The sequence below is a fragment of the Lepisosteus platostomus genome, chromosome 11 (genome assembly GCF_059453375.1).
Source record: "Lepisosteus platostomus isolate fLepPlt1 chromosome 11, fLepPlt1.hap1, whole genome shotgun sequence".
In the NCBI taxonomy this organism is placed as follows: Eukaryota; Metazoa; Chordata; class Actinopteri; order Semionotiformes; family Lepisosteidae; genus Lepisosteus; species Lepisosteus platostomus.
Window position 1 is genome coordinate 39136172 of NC_142621.1, and position 23883 is coordinate 39160054.

The following is a 23883-nucleotide window of genomic DNA, read 5'->3' on the forward strand; positions in this document are numbered from 1 at the left end:
TAAGGTTACATAAGTCTTTCACCAGCTGCTGTAGCCCAGGAAACAAATAAAATTAAGTGTAAAAAGGTCTTTTTAAAAAAAAATTACACAATGTTTTCTCTATTTACCATGATTTATATGCACAATAATGTGCACTGCTGCACATGAACACACCATATGGGACCTAAGGCCTGATATCAGTCCCTCTCAGTTTCTTCTGTGCTGAACAGTTTTAGAATGCTAAAAGCTATGTTGACTTTTTTGTCATAATATGGAAGTTGAGTTTAAAATGTAATTTGAAACTCATGAAACCAAATCCATTTATGAGTATTTTACATTGCTTCTAAGGAACATGGTATACTGTATAATTCCATAAATCCTTGATTTCTAGCTTACCTTTCAATTAAAAAACCTTACTCTTCTGTTATTTTGGAGAATACAATATTTTATTCTTAATGTAGTTAATTAATTGTAATAACCCAACTGACCTTAATTTACAAATATTGATGAATATTTTCTGAATAAGTGCAAAGTGTGTGATATTTAGTCAATATTCTGTGGATTGCGCATAATTGGATTGAAATAATTGATACATATTATAAATCCCTATGTCTTTAAGAATGTTACATATTGATCTGTCTAACCTAATGCATGTTGAAGAACTGGCTAAGGATCTGCGCCTGTGGCTGGAAGGTTGCCAGTTTGTATCACGCGGCCGGCAGAGGAATCCTACTCCTTTGGGCCCCTGAGCAAGGCCCTTAACCCCAACTGCTTCAGGGGCTCTGCATAAATGGCTGACCCTGCGCTCTGACCCCAAGCTTCTCTCCCTGTCTGTGTGTCTCATGGAGAGCAAGTTGGAATTTGCGAAAAGACAAATTCCTAATACAAGAAATTGTATATGGCCAATAAAGTGATCTTATCTCTTATAATTGTAATGATACTGAAACTTTCATACTACTTCACAAAATCACTTAGGAGACAGATGTTTCTGCTTGTCTTCTCTAGTTTAGAATGCCATATTTTTTTTGACAGTCAAAGCATTGTCTTGGGAAGTAAATGAGGTGAGAAAATGTGTTAATTTGATGCTTAAAAAGATCAAAACTGTTAAACCAATGTTTAATCAAAATATTAGATAAAATATATTAAATATTAGTTATTAGAAATTTTAATATTATATTACATTTGTAATAAAGCCTGGAGTAACTTCTATGTACAGTATATAAAAACATAAACAAGCCTTTCCCCTGTGTACTTTATTTTCAGTAAATTAAATAATATGTTTGGACTTGTGAAGATATTAATGTTATGTAATTCCTTGATAGGCTTTTGAGTTGTGCATAATTATGCTGAAACACATTAGAAATGCAACCCTAGCCTAATGCTAAACAAAAAATGCAAATTAAATGGCTTTGACTGGTGGAGATGTTATACACTGACTACAGGTTTCTCTATTGTAAACAGCAGTTGCTATACTAATAATAATATACTATATGAGGATAGTTAACATTGCCATACAGTACATGTCCAAGTATTTGATTAGGTTCAACTAATTACTTGCTTTGATTTGGTACAGTATTCCAGAACATGATTTTGTCTTTAGATTGAAGAATGAAGTCTGACACTTGTCATGTGGAGATATCTTTATTATTATAATTTTAAATCTGTTGTCATCCATTTTCTACTGATTCTATATCTATTCCCTCATATTCTGCTTCTCCTTAGCACTTTCATTTTCCAATATACTGTAGTCTTCTCTCTTGAAAGAGTAAATGTGTGCTTTGTACAGTTTCTTGAAAAGTACTATTAGACACTTGAATATATTTCAAGGTATGCCATATTATAATCATGGTTCCCCAATAGTTCTTTCACTTTGTTTTCTTTAATCTTGATTGTTTGAAGAGACTAGATAAATATATTGTATTGTCTCCTGACAAAATGAGTAATAGAATGATCATTAGCAATGTCTAACATTTTAGTTTCAACTGCTGATATCCCTGATGGTTCGTGTTCAATGTACTGTATGTGCGAAAAAATAAAATCTGATAATTATGTCTTTATATATTTATAAATTCATTATATAAGGTAAATTTGAGTACTTTGGGATTTATCAAAGAATACAAACTAATATAATGAAGAATACATCAATTTATCCATCCTTTTTGTATTTTAATTTGTATTTCTCTTGGAACCAACTAAATATTTTACTCTTTTTTTTTCCCTTTATACCTTAGTTAATATTGAAATTCTTTGTCAATATTGAGCTGATTGCTCTACAGATACAATCATTTAAAAAAAATTGATATGTATTTTTCAAGAGACAGCACCAAGTCATTTTTGTGCACTTTGTTAAAAAGTTGTTCTTCATTCTGTTTGACTTTCATTTACTTCTTAATAATCTCACAGTAGAGTTCTTTCTTTTTCAAATTAATCTAAAGTGAAACCCCCCTGTTCCTAAAATCCTTCTAAGTAACAAAGGGATTTTTGACTGTGTATTTCATTGAATCCTGTTTAGGAGCTATCATCCTTGTTATCAGAATTCCGAGCTTTGTATCTTATCAGACAAACTGGGAAAACCATTACCTTGACATTTACTTACAACCCACTCTGTACCTAAACTGCAGATTCTTATCTTTATAAATAGAGGTACACATCATGGTGCAGCATTTAGACATATCTCCTTATTGAGAAGGACAGAAAGAAAATATTCTTGTCATGCTAACACCTTGATAGATAATGAATGGCTTGATAACTAACCTACCCCTCCCACTCCCCTAAAATAATCCACAATTTGTCCTCAAAAGCAAAGTCACTGTCTTAACTTTTCAAGGAAAGAAACTATAATAATGTATCATTTTATCTTTGTCCTTTCCGGCTGTCACATGACAACACACATAATATTTGCAAAGGAACAAGTACAGGTTTATTGCATGCTAAAAAGAGAAGAAAAGAAACAATGTTTCGGCTGTGGAGTCTTCAGCTGAAACATTGTGTTTTCTTTCTTATCCACCATTTCTTTAATTCTTCTTTATGCATTCTCTTAAAAGCCATTTCAGTGAGAAACCAGGATATTGGGCAATTACTGATTCCAGTATTTCAGCTTCTAACCCAGAGGTAGATAACCTTTGTCCCTCTATATACCATTGCTATTGAGTGGTTGGACTTGACACACACTTGATTCAGTCTGTCATGGTTAATGTTTGTAGTGCGAAAGATCTGACTGGGAAAGTGTTTGTGAAAGTCATCCCAAAGTTTCAGTTTGCAATTACTGCTACAGTTTGATGATTATTGCCTTGGAGCTTCTGTCCACCAGGACTCTCACTGATTCAGTGGCACCTGCTTCCATGTCCACTTTCTGTTATGCTCTTTCATTTCCTCTTCTCTAGTGCACAGCTTGCAACTGTCTTGTTGCCTTATAGATTGGAGGTCTTATCTTTCAACTCTCACTTTTTAGACCTTTTTTAGAAGAGAGAATTAGCATGATCAGACTGAAGTGTAGCAGGAGAAAGCTACAGTATATTTTCTGGTTGGATTGTTTTTAGTTTGAGTGTAATATAATGTTGTCTTTGGATTCCAGATGTGTCATTGATGGCAAAATAATACTACCTGTATCTCTATGTAGAATATTAACACAATGTCCTTGTTAATGTAATTGTCAAGTAGAAACATCTAATGTGTCTCTTCCACATTTCCAAAGTTGTTTGTGGAGTGCATAATAAAGGTATTTTTTTTAAATCATGCATTCCAATACTAAAAGGATTTTATACGTTTAATTCACAACAGAGTAAACAGTTTACACAGAGTTATAGTCATGACTGTTTCTGTTTTCCCTCTTGGAAGTGATACTGCCAGTGCTTTTCATTTAACTCATCTAAAACAATATGCCATTGAAGACCTGACAGGCAGTGTCAATTAAAGAAAATCCAGTCCTTTTGTTCAGCGTCATCCAGTCGTCTGCCTGTCTGGAGATACATGTAGTGCAGAAAATGAAAACAAATGACCGTCAAAATGTCATGGGAACAAGCCTAAATGATAATGAATGAGCTTCTTTAAATGTTTTATGACTGGGAATATCTATAAAAACAGCTATGGGGAATTTAAAATGAGGTACATTTTTTTTCTTTAATTTTATTTAGCATATTCTTCTATTTTTTTCTATTTCAGGATACCTTGGAGATGTGTGCTCGAGAGAATGAGTTTAAAAGCATTCTTTTTGCACTCTGCTACTTCCATGCTGTGGTAGCAGAAAGACGGAAATTTGGACCTCAGGGCTGGAACAGAACCTATCCGTTCAACACAGGAGACCTTACCATATCTGTGAATGTACTTTACAACTATCTAGAGGCTAATTCAAAGGTGAGCGGTAGTGGGTTTTGGAACTAGATTAATTTATTTTAGATCCAGTTAAGGAAGAGAGGAATTAATTAATCCCGTTTTAGGATGAGACGTAAAACCGAGGTCCTGACTCTCTGTGGTCATTAAAAATCCCAGGGCATTTCTCGAAAAGAGTAGGGGTGTAACCCCGGCGTCCTGGCCAAATTTCCCATTGGCCCTTACCAATCATGGCCTCCTAATAATCCCCCTCTATGAATTGGCTACATTACTCTGCCCTCCTCCCCACTAATAGCTGATCTGTGGTGAGCGTTCTGGTGCACTATGGCTGCCGTCGCATCATCCAGGTGGATGCTGCACATTGGTGGTGGTGGAGGGGTTAATTATTATTATTATTATTATTATTATTATTATTATTATTATTATTATTATTAAGTTTGTCATTTAACCTGATCTCTGTAATTGCAATATGTCATAAAATTCAGTTTAACCTTAAAATTCAGGAGGATTCGAATGACTTGCTTAGTGAACCAGAGTGAATTTTACACAGGTTACAAGTCTAACTAATTATTGGTTAGTGTTTATAGATTTAACTTTCATCTATAAATATGAGAGCAATAGAATTTAAATATTGAGCATTGTTTGATATTGTTCTTGTGAAGGGTAACAGATATAGAAAAAATTTAACTCCTCTTTGTAACAATTAATTTATATGATTGATAAATGTATTGTTTCCACCCCCTATAAAAAACAGGAATCATATTCCTGCCAGCACTTACTGTATCCTGAACCTAATTTTTGATTGAGTGACAGTCAATCTGTTTGGTTTGCAGTTTTCAGTTCTTTGAAAACTGTTCATTTATAACAATATCCGTTAGCAAACAAAATATATCCTCAGTTAATTTTGCAACTCAGTTATGTGTTCAAATCTGATGGCAGGTTTGGAATTTTTGTTGTCTTGGTTTACAAATCACCATGCAGAGAATAATAGAACACTAATGTATCTTAATTACTGGAAAAGGGGGAAAATGTTGTACTATGGCTGTGTGAAATGTTTACAAGTATGCCTGTAAATAATGAGTAAGGCTTACATTAAAACATAGCCGAAATATTCCTTTATCTGAAGCCAGAGAGCAAAAGATGTTAAAGACACAGTTGTGAATTTAATTTAACTTCTATGACAGTCTTTAAGTAGGATATATATCAAAATAAGCTTAGAGCAATAATATGCCATAAGATATACTGTATATCACAGAAATACATCGATTCTGGTAAATGTTTAATATGGGTCACCCGAGATAGAGTGGAAAACGGGAAAGGGAAATCTGTGAAAAGGTCTAAAAAACCTTGGGGCATTTAATAAGTGAAATGCAAAATATCCTTTTCTGTTGCCAGTTAAAAGGGAACAAAGGTAAATTTACTGTACAAGAATGTCAAAGGTGCTTCAAGTTGACAGAGTATAATATTTCAGAACATGGAATTGCAAAACTGCAAAGCTTTAGTTGAAATGTTTTTCTATGATTAACCCACTCATATCAAACTACTATTTCTTAATCGACCCCTAATTAAGTTTTAATATAATAGATAGCCTAATTTAGGGATTTGTTAAACAGAATGCAGGAGCAGCAGGTGTTCGATGTGGGGTTATTATCATTCCAACAATAAATTCAGGCTATTCTGTTCTGTAAATCGATTAGAAATTATGATGCTAAAAAATCATGCTCCTACTTAGTGATTAATTTTAAGAGAAGTTTATAATTCTTAATATGATCAAAAATCAAAATTATGTAAATATATTCCACATACTACTGTATGTATCCTTCACACAATCTGCCCAGGACATGTTAGGCTTTTTTATTTACCTTAAAAAACATTTATTTCTAACACAGATGTTCAATTCTGTTAATCCATGCTCTGATGTTTATTTATCTGTAGGCTATCTGGAAAGTACAAAATAATAATGATTGCAAAAGACTCATTATCTTGTCCTGATTATCAGATATGCAGTTCCTTTCTGTTTTTTTTCCAAGCTTAATTCATACCCATCATCTGTCACTCAGTTGTAATTTCCTTTTGTTTTTTCCCCCAATTTATTTTTCACGAGAGGAATACCGTAAACAGAACAATGATATCTAGAACATCTGAGGTTTGAATTAAGTGAAGATAAATATCTTTAAAGAATTTATTTAATCTATTTAAATCCCAACAAATGTAATAGTACTTCACTTATGATTTTTAATTTTAGGTTTCGAACTATAACAATGTTGCCGTTCAGATAATGATGTACAGTACATGGTCAATTAATAAAAGGTCAGAGTGGATTTCTGTGATGGTTAATTTACAAGCATGTACTGTATGATCAGGTTGATCATAATGATCATTGTTGGGTCCTGGCTACCTCAAGTAATAATCATCAAGATTGTCTGTAAATTCTTGGTTTCAGGTCCCTTATGATGATCTGCGATATCTCTTTGGAGAAATTATGTATGGGGGTCACATCACAGATGACTGGGACCGGCGGCTCTGCAGAACTTACCTGGAGGAGTTTATTAAGCCAGAGATGATGGAGGGAGAGCTCTTCTTAGCTCCTGGTTTCCCATTACCTGGCAACATGGACTACAATGGATACCACCAGGTTATTGCCAAGCATTTCCAGTTTTAAAAACAATTCAATGCCAATAGCTTTGCAACAAAACAAAAAACATCAGATTGTGCAGTAGCTGACACTAAATCCTGCAACATCTGAAAAAGCTTGTTTCGTTTTAAAGCACAAATTTGGAGAAGTGATTATTTATAGTATATAGCTGTCAGACATAGGAAACTGTCCAAATTTTACTGTGTATTTAGCAAACAAGGGACTTTTTGTAATGATTCATCCAGGCAATGCTCATTCAGCTTTTGCCCTTAAAGACATAACTTCCACTGTTGTGCAAGCCATTTATTTTTCTGGCCAATGTGAGGCAGTTAAGAGCACCTGCAGTTATATAGCTTGTCTGAAAATAAAAATCGATCTTTCTACTGTCTACACTGTCAAATCTGCACTGTTGATTCAGACTAGATCTGAAAATTGCCTTCAAAATTGCTGTGCTCTAAACCCAGCATGTATTTTAGTTCTTTTTTCCCCTACCTGTGCATAGAAGTATTTTTTTGTTTACTCCCTGTCCATATCTGAAGAAGCATAATCAGCTAGAGTCATACAGTATGTAAGGAATAGTAATCACGATAGTTGTTTTTCAGTCTTCATGCAAAATGAAAATAAAAGAGATGATAATTTAGGGAAGCCATTAATCCACACATAACATTGGTTTTGTTGTACTGTCTGGTTGAACCATTACCTAAAACCAAGATGTGTCATTATAGGACTTAATGATTCATATTGTGATACCATAATTAGTGCACAAGATGCAACAGTGTTGCTGCAGGTTGTGCACAAAAAACGTGGTGAAGTTGTGTTTAGTATTGTTGTCTCACAGCTCTAGGGGATGGCTCTAGACACTCACTGTGGGTGTACCCTGTGTAATAGTGTACTGTCCAGTGTGTGGTCCTGCTTGAGCCCTTAGCTTTGAGGCAGTCTCTTGTTTTTTGTTACCATTACCATTAAAGCAGATTTCTGATGATAAATGAATTGGTGTATCTTACATTTTTTAGTTTAAAAAAAAAGAAATTCAATATAATAAATAATGTTATATGAAATATAATACAATTATATTAATTTGAATTATATGGACTAAGTTAAATAAAGCTAATATTGTTGATTAATACTGATTAATATTACTTTTTTATAGCAGTGCTTGAAAGTACCAGAGCAGCTTAGCGCAGGTCTGAAGCAAGCTTATTTAAAAGGTGTAATGGAAAGCAGAAGAAGCTCAGTGTCTGCTCTACTTAAATAATCCAAACACAGCCCCAATCCACCTCTTCTGTTACCATTAATTTCACATTTAGGGTAAGGACAATTGTATGTAACAAAAGTGAGGCAATTACATTATAGCAGTGAGAAAAAGCTTTAAATTTCAATTCTTACTGTATACGTTTTCCAGTTTTGTGTTATCATAAAATGCAGGTCTTGACTAATGTATATAACACACATTTGTCCTCTTAATCCACAGACTAATTGAATAATTCACAAGAATAGCACTCAGTTTTGGCATTACTACCTTGATACTGTTGGTTATTTGTCAAGAGCAATGAATACATTTTAGGGATTTGCCATGTTCCTGCCAGTGATTACATTTTTAGAGAGGGTTCATACACTGATCAAAAATATACACTGACAAGCCTTCTTAAAAATACAATTGGTATTTTCTACAAAGTTTAAATGTTCAATCAGTTGCTGTTTCTAGATATCTAAAACACAAGTAGCCAGTCTTTTTTTGGTTTTATGAATATTAATCTGAAATGTGCTTCACTGGCATCACCTTTCCAGTTTGCTTATCTGTTCAAAGTAATTCTATTATTAATTATTAAGATACTTTGCTGCTGATCTCAGAATGTTCAGCTGCTTTGTACTCAAGTCAAAATGAAGGGGAAACATCACTCAAGGGCCCTGAATTTGAACACAGGGAAAAGCATTAACACTAGGGCAGCCATGCCCAATTATCAAACTCAGAGTTAGGACATGACATTAGTGCTGAAGTGTGGTTTTTGAATCAGACTTTGCGCAGAGTTTAAGCCCTACCATAAGCGATAGTGGCTGGCAAAGGTTTTCAAGCTTTTTAACATTTCCTCCTGAAGTGTTTGTTAGGATGATGCAAAAAGTGTTAGTATCATGCACTTAAAAACCCCATCTCACTATAATCCTGAGAGCAAACAATTCTGGAGATTCTTAATAGTGTAGTATCACTGGTATTATTACTAAATGTGCATATATTATTTAATTGAACAATTCAATAAAGTAAAATCATTGTTTGCTATATACTCAAAAACTGTAGCCTCTTAAAGATTATACACCATGTGTGGCTCATGATTGCACAGAAAATGTCACCTTCCGGTCTGTGCAAAGAGTGGAATCTTATATGAGCACAATTAGTTTGCATTGGAGAGGATTTTGGGTTAAAATCTTACTAACTATACAAGCCATTCCCTTCATCTCTAGTAATATGCCTTTCTGTATTATCTTTCCCCTTCCTTCTTGGTAATCAAAATGGGGCCTTACTTAATGAAACTTACCACAGATGACCTAACTCACTCAATGATGAACTGTCTGCGTTTGTATTTTTACTTGAACTTTGGATTAGCAAACAAATGTCTCTTGTCTTCCCCATAGTACATTGATGACGTTCTTCCTGCTGAATCCCCATACTTGTATGGACTGCATCCCAATGCTGAGATTGGATTCCTCACTCAGACCTCTGAGAAGCTCTTCCGAACTGTGCTGGAGATGCAGCCTCATGACAGCAGCAGCGGTGAGGGAGGGGGAGTAACCAGAGAAGAGAAGGTAATCAAATTTGCTCACATCATTTCCAGCACTTCTGCAACCATAGATCTGTCATCTGATCTGCAAAATCACAAACACTATTTATCAGCTCCAATAATTTGGTTTCCCATCATTATTCTTTAGTTTTATTCCCTCCTTTATTATGTGTATAAACTGGAAACCAAGAAGAAAATTTAAAACTGTTTTTCAGCATGAATTGTTAGTTAATTATAAGGAGATTAAATTTATGAGCTAACTGAAAACCTCCTTTAATAAATGAAAATTCAGACAACTTCAGATTAATGTAAATTAACCAATTAAATAAGCTTATCATTGTTAAAGAAATCACAATTAATAAATATATTAATACACTTCAGAATTGCCACTCCATATTTATGAAACAAACAGATGAAGTGGTGCCTATTCTCATTTCGGCTGTGAAATAATTTCATTATTTATAAAAATGACATTGACAAGAAGGTCTGAAGGTCATGTGTGATGTGGGTCACACTGTGCATTCAAGTTTCATACCCCTTGGTAAACCTTTAACCCAAATGGAAAGCATCAAACAGCAGGATATAGATGGTCAGAGACATTGCATTAAAGTAACTCCTAGATCACTGGCGATACTTGGCATTAGTTGACAATGATGTATGCATTTACTCGTTTTATCCTGTATGTGCTGAATTATATTAAGATGTGGTGACACAGTGGGCTATGTTTGACTAAGAAAGAAAGCAGTGAGTCTTGAGCAGTCCTTTTCTTTTGGGTTGAACATTATTATGCTGATAGATACTGTGCAAGGATTATCTTCATGTTGGTGTTGCTAAGATAAAGTTTCAAAATTTGTCAGTGTAATCCTGCGAGATCACCACAGAGAACAATACATTACTAGTAAAAATAGCGTCCCACCCCACTGTACTACCGTTACTGAAACAACCTCTGCTGCCACCTACTCTGATTCATCAGATTACTGTAATCGTCAAACCGTGTTAGCAGCCATAGTTCTTGCTGTGCAGAAGTGATCCCTCAGGTGGTCTGGATCAATGACAGTCACATCTTGTCCTTTGGTAGCACTGCTGGAGTCTAGTGATGATAGATGGATGGACTGTGAATACTCAAGTCAGGTGACTTCACATTGCAATGATTCAAGAGTGTTTCTTTGCAGGGCCATTTCCACTGAGTTGTAGCATCACAGTAGTGCAATGAAACCATTTCTGGTTTTTGGTCTGATTGTATAAGATTTATCATAGTAAATACATAATGTAAATAGATGAGATGAGAAACAATTGCATAGACATTTATAATGAAAAGACTGAGCTGCCATTTAATAACATTGTTTCTCTTTTTTGATGTCACTTCTCAATATCAAATATACTGATGATCCTCCCTGCTTTTCTTTTATTATAAATTACAGCTAATATTGTTTTTAACATTCTGCATAGTTACTTTTCACTGTGGATCTTTTAGACAGACATAGGGTTAGTGTATATGTTGCAGTTGTAAAGGATAGGGGAAATAAAGAGGGTTTGCATCATTCCAAGCAATAATGGAAGTTTTTTACAAAAGCCATATTGCCATGGAGAAAATCAACCTGCAGGGTTGAGGGCTTCCTCTTTATTTTTTCTGTTCTTGAGTCGAATAGCTCAGCGAATGAAGAGAAGCAAACTGATGTTTGGTTTCTTTTTTTTTGTTTCCGCAGACAACAGGCAGTTACAGAAAATATTAATTTCTTCATGCGTTTTCTAAGTCATAGACATTGATATGCCAGTCAAGCCCTTTTAGCAGTGGGTCTTTAGCCCCAATGTGAATATGCCAGTGTTCATAGCAATTCCGTATTTAAACACGAGGGAAGAATTTCTGCATTGTGTAAAAATATAATTATTTTCTGTTAGACATTTTTGCAAGAATGCATGTTTTGCTTTGCAGCTATTTGATATCTCAATGGTATTATATTAATGTCAGTATTATGGGACAAGACAGAAGCAGGTGAAGAATAGTGCCTCTTGTTAACTTACATTTTATAGCATAAAATGTAAGTAATATATTTTATGTATTTTAACTGGAAAGTAGTATTTTTTGCAAAACACTATACTGTAGAAATTCTGTCTATCTAAAAGTATTACTTAAATATTTCATTGCACACATTATTGCCATGAAGCATCCCATTTTTAAAAAAATGGTATAAATCCTAAAAGAAAATGTGTTTCTCTGTCAAAATGCTTTTCTGCTGATGAATCACCAGGGAACATTACAGTATAAGGTGCTACAAGCTGCACTGCTTTTAAAAAGAAAATTTAAAAATACTTTCAAAAGTAGATTAAACAAAGATTTGACTTTTAAAGCATATCGTTTAGTATTCAGCTATTTGAAACTGATTTGTCTTGGACATTAAGGGCTACTATGAATTAATAAAACTGGACAGAATAAGGTTTGTTAGCCAAAAGTAAATAAATAAATCTGATAAATCAGGGTGCATATAGTGTCAAATAAAGTACTGTATATGCATCTAATAATTGCTCCCTCCGAGTCAATGATAGTGCGTGTTGCTATAAATGCTCTTATCCTCTCACTTGATAGTTCATTTGCTGTGGTACCTGATGAAAGTGTCTCTAGAAGGCCTTTGTTGAGCATTATATTCTTATTTCATTCATTCATGTCCCTGTCAGTCTCTATAAAGAGTCATTCCTCTTCAGAGCCATCACTGTCACAAGAAATTCAAACTTTTTCTTCATCATAAGCCACTGTCTAGCTGTTAAAGCTGAGACTCTGCAGATGACAGCTTTGCTTTGTATCTTAATAAAAAAGATCTATCATTACATGGCACCTTTATATCTCTCTACTCCACCCCACTCTTAACTATCATGTTGTCTCACAAAATTGCAGGAGAAGATACAGCACATTCCATTTAAGACCAGAGGGCTTTGATATTAAACATTTTGTTCTCTATTTCTAAGAGTAACTTTGCTCTGTTTTTATTAACCAACAGGAAGACTAAATTATTTCCAGTCATGGGCCCTGTTCAGACCTCACTCAGCAGGTTGCATTTAGCATTCATAGTCAGAGGTGTTTGTAGTTGAAACAGGCTTTGCATGGCAGCAGCATTAATACTGTTTCCATGCACGATTGTCGACCAAGTGAATGAGCACTGAATCACCGTCAGCAAAGGAAATTGCGGTAGGCAGAACTAGGGTTCATTTTTCAGAAAACTGTCAGGATCTAAACTTACAATGCTTTATCTTTGATCCCAGTTACTCCTGTATCCTTTCCTACCAGGTGAAGACCATTTTGGATGAAATCCTGGAGAAATTGCCTGATGTGTTTAACATTCAAGAGCTGATGGCAAAGGCAGAAGATAGGACACCCTACATAGTTGTGGCCTTCCAGGAGTGTGAACGCATGAATATCCTTACCCAAGAGATCAAGCGCTCCCTCAAAGAACTAAACCTGGGGTTGAAGGTAAGGAAAGATTTTGTCATGGTCTAAAGTGTCACAGCTCCACTGGTGTTGTGCTGATGTTTGAGGGCTTAGGTTTTTTATTTTCATTTTATTATTATATTAAGTGATTTGATTAAACATTTCTAATGATTATGTATTTTAACATCATTGTAATGCATCATAATATTACAGACAAGGTCCATTTCATTATACACATACTATGCCATTTTCCCCCAAAATATTCTGATATTTAATTTCTTGAGTGTTGGAGGCAAGTTTTGGAATGGAGGAAAATGTGTATTTTCTGTGGTTTTGTCAAGGATGAAGTCTCTTAAAGACTGATTGGACTTTTTGGAAAATGTAGTGACAAGGTAACATTGTTTGTGTAGAGAAATGGTTGAATAATTTAACCTATTAACAATTGTTTCTACTGTCTCCTAGATATATTTTCTAGTGAAAGGCTTTATGTTACAAGCTGTTACAACAAATAATTATTTTAATTATAAGAATTCTGAATCAGGCACCCTTTTGATTTTGCAGTGGCAGCTACAGTATGTATATATATATATTCATTTTTTTCCAAGTTGTCATGCTTTTGAATATGATTCAGCTTTATTATACATTTAACAGTGTGTGGCTTTTGTACCTGAAACTGCACTGTATAGCAGCTGTCAGAAGTGTTTTAGTGCAGATGTCTTTCGGAAGACAAAAAGCAGCTCATCAAATGAAACAATGCATCCAATCAAAGACATATTACTTTCATGAGCAGTATACAAGGCCGAGGCAGTGAGTCTGTTTCCTTGATCATTTTTGCTATGTAAAAAGGAATTGAAGGCTCTTTAAAGCTCAGTGATGCAACAGAGCAGAGAGAGTAGATGATATGAGAGGTCAGCACAATAACATCTATTCTAAAGTAAAGTGAGAAACAATGTAAAATGAACTACTATTGTTTTTAAATCTATGTAAATCTCCCAGGTCAAGGGACAGGTCTTTTGATGCAGTGTGTTTGATGCTCATTTGTGCCTCATATCTCATACTCTCGAAGGTACAGTACCATATGCCAGAAACAGCAGTTTGAAGCTGTGAAGTGACAGCGTATGTGCAATAGAACGGGAGCCTTGCTTTAGCTTAAATGGAGACTAGACTTTCTCTTTCCTCTACACAGCAACCCTTTCTTCTAGTTCTTTTATTCTTAAATGCCAGTGCCAACATTATGTAAATGTATGCATTCTAAACAATACATACATTTACATAAAGTAATATAAGATACAGTACTACTACAGCAGCCCTGTCACCCTGCAACTCACAACTGGCAACCCACTGAAGCTAAGCAGGTGTGAGCCTGGTCAGTACCTGGATGGGAGACCTCCTGGGAAAAACTAAGGCTGCTGCTGGAAGAGGTGTTAGTGGAGCCAGTAGGGGGCACTCATCATGTGGTCTATGTGGGTCCTAATGTCCCAGTATAGTGACGGGGACACTGGTTTTAAAACTACTGTGTTTGCAATTAGTGTTTCAATGTCATTTCACCCACAGTGGCACCTTAAACTATTTATCACTGTGTATCAGAATAATTGGGTATTTTTAAATAAATTCATAGATTATGATTCTGTTATTCACTGGGGAAAATAGGGGAAATGTAGGCGTTTTTCTAGGGCAGGAAAGCTAATTTTATTGCTAAATTCTTATTGAAAATTTCAATAAGTTTAATTTAAAAAAAAGTCATTAACACCATATCATGCAGGGATGGATTGATCTTGGTATCTGTGATAAGTCTTCTAAAAATAAACGATATTGATTTATTTAATGTGTCCCTTGTATGTCAGGCAGCTTGGCTTTTGGGACAAAAAGCAAATTAAACTTTATGGTCACTCAGCAAAATAAGGAGAGAAAAATCCTTGAGTCCTAATAGATAATCCATTAGTACATCTTGTGGGGAAGAGCTGAAAAATGTTCAATGCAAGCTAATTTGTAAAAACATGCAAACCTGCCTAAAGCTGTTAGCAAGTTAAACACGCAGTGGCGTATTAACCTATTAAAATGCTTAAATATGGCATTTCATTTTTTGCATATCTAATCTTTTGTATCACTGTTAATATCAAATATTCTACTGCTATTAAAATGAGACTATGTAAAATAAAGTACAACAAAATAACTAATTTTACCATAGATTAAGCTCTCCTAAAACATTTTTTATAGCTTGCTTACACATTCACTTCTTTCGGTTTTAGGTTTTGATCTACATATTATTACACAAGGAGTGACAACGGTAAATGCAAAACACATAGTGTGTCCACTGGAATGTGATTCCAGAAATGACACTACAGTACATCTCATCCTAGAAGTGCTCGATAGGAGTGAAATCTGACAAATGTTTTGGCCATGGAAGGAGTGGAATCTGTTGCTGCTGCAAAAACTGTCAGACAATGCGTAATGTGGGGGCAGACTTGAACTTGCAAGAAGAAAACAAAGACTGGGTTGTCACTGTTCCTGTATACTGTTAGATTGCCACCAGTGATCAAAAGTTGTGTTCTTTCAGTTTGATGCTCTGACTTCCACCACCAAATGTATCCTTCAACACACAGATTTTATTACATCATTGTTATGTACTGTATACTCCCCTTCATCACTTTGCTATAAGTAAATATGGATTAATCTATGAAGGAGGTGTTACGTGACCAATTACGAAGCCTGATAGAAATGTATTCTGCACCACTGGAGTAATACTTCTCAGTGTCATTTCTGAAAATTTGGACATATTTAAGGTAGGGCTGGGCGATATGACCAAAAACATTATCACGATAAAAATTTCCATATCAGTCGATATCGATAATTATCACGATAAATGTCAAATCATTATTTCTTTCAAGTTTAAAGGCAGATTTTTTCTCCTGAGTGAAAGTTGAAGAAACCAGACAGTTAACTGGTAAATTAAACAACTTTTTATTTTAAGAACACAACAATCACTTGCCAAACAGCAGAAACATTAAACAAATCCGTTAGCTGCCCGGTCTGCAACACGCACGCGCACTTGGGCAGTATTTTATGCGCATGCGCATATCATGCGCCAAGCATAAATGTATTTAAAACATTTATCGAACTTTTGTTAAAATTATATCGAGGAAAATTATATCGCGATAATTATCGTTATCAAATTATCGCCCAGCTCTAATTTAAGGTAATTAGGGTGAAAATACTACAGTATGTCCATATAACTTGATGCTGATCGTCTGCCAATGGCTTCTTCATTTGCTATTCATAGTTCTAGCTTTTGCTGAAGGAATCCAATTATGGAATTGTGTGATGCTGTGCCAGCATTGTTACATGAGTATGATCTGAATCTGCCGTATCAATGCATGATCAGTGCCTCGATTTTATTGCCATTATGACATTACAGAAATACATTTATCAGAAGTAGTTTGTAGTAGTTTGCTGGGACATTCCAATTTGAAGCCTGACAGGTACTTGTTTGTGTTCAGCATTGGTTACTTATAACATGACTGTGAATGGGAAACTTTCTTTCTTTGATTTTATGGTTATTTGTGAATCAACTCAAATGCAGCACAGGGCATGCACAGTTCTGCAAGGTTTAGTTGTTTGTTTCTCTATTTCTCTATACTTGAAGTTATTTTCTTTTTTTTTTACATGAAGCATTTGTCAAGTGTCATGATTGGAAACAGAAATTAACATTTTATACTTTAAAGGTATGGGTTAAAAAAATGATAATGAGAGCTTATATAAATCTTCTGTCTCCTGACAGCTTTAATTTTCTCAGTCAAGCTGATTTCTGTTACCACAAAAAAATCCAGACATTGCTGCACTGTTTAGCTGACACAACAACACATACATACCTTAACACTCATAAAATCATCATGTCAAACAACCAATATTAATCATAAGAAAATGGACTAAAACAAAATTAAACTCTTCCCATTGTCTAGACTGTAGTGATACTGCCATACCTGTATGAGTATGCAGGATTTTCCAGGCTGGTAAAAGCTATTTACTATTCTCATTTTTAAAAATCACTTTCAGTATATGCAAATGAGGGAAAAGGGGTGTTTTGAAAGTATTGTTTTCCATCATGATAATCAACTACCATAGACAACTACCATGTCAGTAAATCCTATTTATGAACTGGGGAAAAAAGCACAAAGAGACAATAAGAGTTACTGCCAAGGCAAAACAGATGGTAGGTTTTATGAATAACCCCCTTCATGTGAAAAATGTTTGGTTACAGTATAAAAAATGTTTATATTTGCCATATTTGGCATACACAGTTTATTTTTGGGGGCAGTGGAGATTGGGTCTGTCACTGAACAAATGAATCAGTGCCACCACATTTATCATATTGTGACTAGTCATTCTATGTTAACACAGAACACTAGAGATTTAAATTTATCCGTATTGATATGTTTCAGATGTGGATTTCAAGGTAAGTTTAATGTTTTGCCAAGGGAAATGGAAAAATGAAGATATCTAGCAATTAGATGTTCAGATCACTTTATATATACACCACAATGCAATATGAAATGAATTTCAGTGAATTCTAGTACAGGGTTAACCTACCTTAGGTCCTTTCAATCTGTACCAATGCAGAATATTGCTGCAAGTATCTCCACAATTATGTAATTAATAATTTGTGGAACACTGTAGCAATTTAGTAGTTTGGAATAGCATAGTACTGCAATGAAATGGATCAAAAAGGTCACTTTGAGCAACATTGCTGTAGTGAAACATTGGAAAGACTTTGAAAAATTTTAAGCATGCAGTGTTGATTAAAAACATGCATCATCACAAAAAATGTCAGTGTGACTAAGCTGAATACCTCCAATAAGCCTGCGAAAAGCAATTTCTACAGTATGTGCAGCTGGTGTGGCAGAAAACCTGTTAAAATGTTATTAAAATATAAGATGGAAGTGTTGGCTTTAGCATAAAGCAATCTTGTGTAATTGTGCTTTCTAGAACTGTTTTGTTGTATTTCTTTCAGTACCTTCAACTGCAGAAAAGAATTGGGCAAACAAAATTACGAACTGCAGATCATTCCTTTGGTCTGTGGCTTCTAGATTAGACCCCAGAAAATACAGCTTGTACTTATAGATATGCAAAAATTACTCTCAACTTCCAATTCAGAAGAAAACAAGGTTTTGCAAGATTTACAGTAGCATAATTAAGAAACTAATAGAAGCAGCATTATCAAATGCATGATGTGCTTTTTAGGATGGAATATTTATAGTTAAAACTGTAAAAATTTCTATTTTATGTTGTCAGTTTTTAATATAACAGGCGTTTCACACTCATTTCATGGAGGTCCTAGTTTCTTCAGCTTTTTTATCATCTGAGCTTTTAGTTATGTAGCGTTTATAATTATTTAAATCTAGTAAATTTATATAACCATCTAATTTATTGTGTAATTGTAATTACCTGGGCTAGGGGGTGATTTATAAGATTTATAGATAACTTTACCTTTAATTAATTAAAAGTTTGTGAGTAATTGATTGTAAAGAACATGAAGAAAAAGCTTGTATATTCCTGAGTAAGAAAATGAAGTTAATTCAGATTGGGGAAAAAACAGAAAGAAGACACTAGGTCCTCAAGGAACTGAATTTGAGTCTCCTATAGTACACATTCCTGAATTTGATTAATATTGGCATTTTCTTCTTGGTAAACCTCTGAACTTTAACCATTCATGTACAGATTTTGCTGTTTTTCTACCTGGTAACTTTTATCTTGGATTTCTAATCCCAAAGAACTGCACACTCTTTGTAATTCTCACAAGTATAGACCCAGGAATGTGTGTGTGTGTGTCATTTTCCCAGCACACTTGTGCTACTGTTTGCATCTGTAAGCTGTTAATGAGGTCGCTGTGATGAATGAGTGTGCATTAGCCAAGGGCATATACAAGAAAGGGGGCTACATAAAAAAAAAAACATCAGAATGAGCAATGGCTGCTACACTTATTTTTATTAAATTCAGGGTAGAGTGAATACCTTGAAAATGCTATTGAAAAAAAGTGCAATCATTTTTTATAGGAAAAAAAAGTCTAAGAGAGCCAAAAGCTGTTACAACTGAACAACATATGTACTGCAAGTAAAAGGAAAGAAAGCATTTGTTTTTGTTTTCCTAGACTGTGAAATTACAAATAATCTATCAAAGCAAAGGGAACCGCTTAAGTCAAAGAAATGCTAATAAAAAAGGTCTCTAAATGCTTATTTTGATCCATACTAAAATCTGTAATAAGAAACTAAAATTATCGTGTAATAAAATGCTTTTATAAAGAAATATTTTACACTGTTATGATGACATTTACTTAAAATTAACTCAGGGTTCCCATGGTGATTTTGGTGATATTTCAATAATTTTATCTGGTTGTTTGATTCTCATTTTGTTACACAACATTTACTGACATGAAAAATCTGTCTCTGTTTTTACCTACTGTATCTTTATATATATATGCGGATATATGCATTTTTCTGGAGACTTTGTTAACAGTTTGTTTTGAAATGTCACATAAAAATTGCACACTGCTTTCTCAGGATCTATTCCCCATGACAAAGCTGTTCCTAGCAGCACTGAATCATCTTGCAAATAGGTCATTCAGTAAGTGTTATATATTAGTGTATACCAATAACTACCAAAAGAAGAATCTTTTAAACTTGTTTTGTCTTTTAGGGAGAACTTACAATGACAAGTGACATGGAAAACCTACAGAATGCCATTTTCCTAGACCAAGTGCCTGAGTCTTGGACTAAACGTGCTTATCCATCTATGGCTGGGCTAGCTGGTTGGTTTGTTGACCTGCTCAACCGGATAAAAGAGCTGGAAACATGGACCTCAGACTTTGCCCTGCCGTCAGTCGTGTGGCTGGCAGGATTTTTTAATCCTCAGTCCTTCCTTACAGCCATCATGCAGTCTATGGCTAGAAAGAATGAGTGGCCCCTTGACAAAATGTGCCTTCAGTGTGACGTCACCAAGAAAAACCGAGAGGATTTCAGCAGCCCACCCAGAGAGGGGGCCTACGTCCATGGTCTGTTCATGGAAGGGGCACGCTGGGACACTCAGGTATGGTTCTAACAATTGTGAAATCAAACTTGCAAGCATATTTCTTTTCATTGATGTTCTCATTTAGTTGTCTAGTTGGGTTCTAGGTCTAGGTTCTAGCCTGATTTCAAGCAAGTATTTATGAGGTTTGATGTCTGAGCTTTTCTTATACGGTAGATTAGCATCAATGTGCTACTGTATCTGATTGTTGTTCTAAAAGCTGTTGTCTGAACACATTTGTGAAAAAGAAACAACACCAGACAAACATCACAAACCTATTCAAAAAAAAAACATCCAACAGTCAAAATATACTGTACTTTACGTGAAGTAATATTAGGTTGAGTATTTAAGTTTTGACGGTGCAAAAATCCCCAAATGATTTGCAAACAAGTGTCTGACAGGGAAGTAAACAGACCTTTTAGTGAGCTGGTAATTTTATATTCAGGATGTGATTATAAATGTACTGTAAGTTGCAAGTGCCAGTTCCAATGTTTTCTACAGGCCTCGCAAGCTCGCATAATATCACACTTAGATTAATCAGTCATTTACAATTAAAAATTAGGTGGTGGAAATGTGTTGTGTTTGTGTATTTTGATTTAGTCATGGCATGACTCATTGTTTTGAAACTGTAGGGGAAAATCACATATACAATCTGTATATAAACAATCTTAAAAGGCACTTTTGTCCACTAAAATACTGAGAGCCTTTTGTGATTCTGTAAAAGCACGTGAAGTGGAAAATAAATAAATGATACTTCCGCCTTTCATTTTTCTATAAGGTACACAAAGAAATAAAATGAAGGGTTGCCTTCACATCTTCTGGAAAAAATTGTGCCTACCCAACTGTAAAGGTGAATTTAAGCACAGATCCATCTGGAATATCTCAGCATTGCTTTGAAAAGAAAATGGGTTAGAACATGTAAATCTGAATCGGTGGGATATAATAAATGCATTTACAATAAATCATAATATTCGGCAAGATATTGTGTTCTTTGTGCACAATAATCCCAAACGGAGAAGACAATGGCAATGTCAGTTGGCAAGTTGAGGAAGGGAAGCATACAGTCCAGTTCCTTCTGCTCACTAAATGATTTATTATTAAAAATAATAATATAAAATAATTGGGAGTAAATCAAATGCTGATTTAATCCTGAGAATTTGAGGAAATATCAGACCTCAGACATCACAGCAGTCTTTTTAAAAACACATGAAAAAGATCTATTTGCCCTGTATCAGTTAGGTCTAAGATTTCTTTATTCTGTCGGGAATACAAGCACGCAGGACATGGAATTGATTGGGAAAGGGTGTCTCCAATGATTTGTTGTTCCCAATCAAGTAATGCAAGGAGGCACAGGGATCACATCTATTCAGCTTAATTATTTTTCCAGCCATTTTCATTTAAAATGCAATAGACATAACATTTATTATTTATGTAATGCAGGGGTATTTAGAGTATTTGATGTGCAAAACTTTTTGGCTGTCTGTAGCCTAAGAAAAGAATTTCCCTCTTCATCATTCATGTATTGCTCTGTCATTCACAAGGTTAGTAGAGCAATTTATGTTCTCAGAAAAGCACACAGATGACATTGTATTGCATATTGATTGCTATTTATCACTGTTTTCTGTCAGAGGAGTCTTTGATGATTGTACATTTATTTTTTCTGAGCTCAATAATTTGCAGTTGTTGATTAAGTTAAATTAGAGTTTTGGAAGAATACACAAGTATTGCTTATTTACTTACCAGGTATGTGGCTACTTTCCCCCACACTACTGTTTCAACTATAGTGTATGCAAAATATTTTTTTAGCAAAGGTCTTTATCATACCTTTCTGGTCTAATGGATAACCAACTATTAGTCAATAGACCAGATTCCTGTGCACAGATTTCTGGGATTTGTTTCTCATTACCTACTGTACATAATTTTGTTTCAAAGAGTACTGAACAACCCAATAGATCAGTCTATTGGCTGACTGACATGTTCCCTAAAAGAACTACGTACATTATAAAGCAACATTAGATTTCTGTGATTCCTTTCTCGGCTAATGGCTAAGATCTAGAACAAAGAGAAAGTCACAATAGTTATCTGTCATTCCATTCTAGGTCTTTGACTAAGATCTAGCCCCCAAGGAACTATTGTGAAGCTTTTGTCATTCTAAATTCATTTGGTACTGCAGGTTCAGTCTGGCTAACATTTTGTTGTTGGTTTATGAACCCTTAAGATTTGCTTTTATTTTTACTGTTGCAAAGATTAAGAAGAAAACTGACAATTTAAAACTGACATTTTCCTTTTTTGCGTCTCCTGTATTTAATCCTTTCAGTTTCCTTTTATTCTGATACAAATGAGCAGTTTGAGAAACTCTGAAAAGGTTATGGTGAATCATGTAAACTGTCTTAATGTGCCAGCTCTGGCAAGCATGCCGGGCACCGCTGAGCCCTAGACTATAGCACTGGTGTTACTCATGTGTATGAATACAAAGGGCATTACCACAGTCACACTTGAAAGCCTTCACAGGCATGAAAGTACCTTCCTGAACTCCATTGAGAACTCATCAGATAATTATAGAAACCACCATAAGGTCTATTACCTATCAAGACTACCTGCTTGGTTACGTACCAAGCAGTCTAAATCACATGTAACAAATGAAAGCGTAGACTAATTCATTTTGGAAAATAAAAAAGATTGCTGCATTGCTCTTAGGTAAGCATACTGTACATAGATCTTAATAAAACTGCAAACCTAATTTAGAATTCCCTTAACATGTCTCACTTCACACTGGTGACACAGATTTGTGTGCTTTTTTTTTCTTGTCACCTGCATAATTTTCAAAGAGTATTGAGCAATTAGACATCAGAAGAAACTGAAGGTTGAATTTAGGAAAGTTGGAAAAGCTTTTCACTAACATAACAGGCTCCCGAAGGGCTATGAGTGATCTAAATTCACTAATGAAGGTGCCAGATGACCCACTTTTTCAAAATTGCTTCAGGTAAATAAATACCTGCCGTTAACATCTATAACACAAAAGCACAGAGAGAAATAGAAGATAAATTTTGGTCTGTTGTAAAAGCAGAATCACCTTTTTGTGTTGGAGGCTGGAATTTACAGTGTTAAGAAAAACAGTTTGGATCAAGAAACTGTTTCCGTATAGACATTTTGAGTGATATATTTGTTAGAAAACAAAAGCTAAAATTCTATAGCTTTAGACCTTACCCTTAATGTGATATTTACTAAAGAGAAAAAAGTGAAGTCACTGGACTTGGTATTAAAAATAAATGTGTTTTCTTGTTTGTGAAACATTGTACTGCTGACTACACTCAGAGATTCACCGTTAATAGAATCTGGTCAAAGGGTGCTTCTAAAAAAACACCAGGTCTTGGTTTAAAAAAAGCAGTGATTTCCAGACAGGATGTACAGAAAAATATGAATAAAAGTCCGTTAACTGTTTGAAGCTGTAATTTTTCAGTATATGTAAATAACTGCTTTACCTAGAGTAAAGTTTGCAAAGTTAGATGTATTTAAATCTGATCTTGAGCATGAGTTATAATTTGAAACTGTCATAATTACTTGATTGCAAGATGATGCCTTTCAGCTCGGAAGTCATTTGGGTTTTTCAATTTATGTAATTGAAGCTGATGATTACCGCCTTAAGGTGGTAATATTCTTTCAGAGTAACATTCAGTTAAGCAAAC

The 23883-nt window shown here is 34.7% G+C and overlaps 1 protein-coding gene across 2 annotated transcripts in view; it reads left to right on the forward strand.

The window, feature by feature from the left end:
* dnah9 (dynein, axonemal, heavy chain 9) overlaps positions 1–23883 on the forward strand; it is a 149234-nt gene that overhangs the window by 122134 nt on the left and 3217 nt on the right. For both annotated transcript variants that reach the window (XM_088599618.1, XM_088599619.1), the window contains 5 exons: positions 4141–4332; positions 6752–6943; positions 9572–9742; positions 12998–13180; positions 19829–20218. In XM_088599618.1, the coding sequence (XP_088455744.1) occupies positions 4141–4332; positions 6752–6943; positions 9572–9742; positions 12998–13180; positions 19829–20218 (1128 nt within the window). The remainder of the gene's footprint in view (positions 1–4140; positions 4333–6751; positions 6944–9571; positions 9743–12997; positions 13181–19828; positions 20219–23883) is intronic.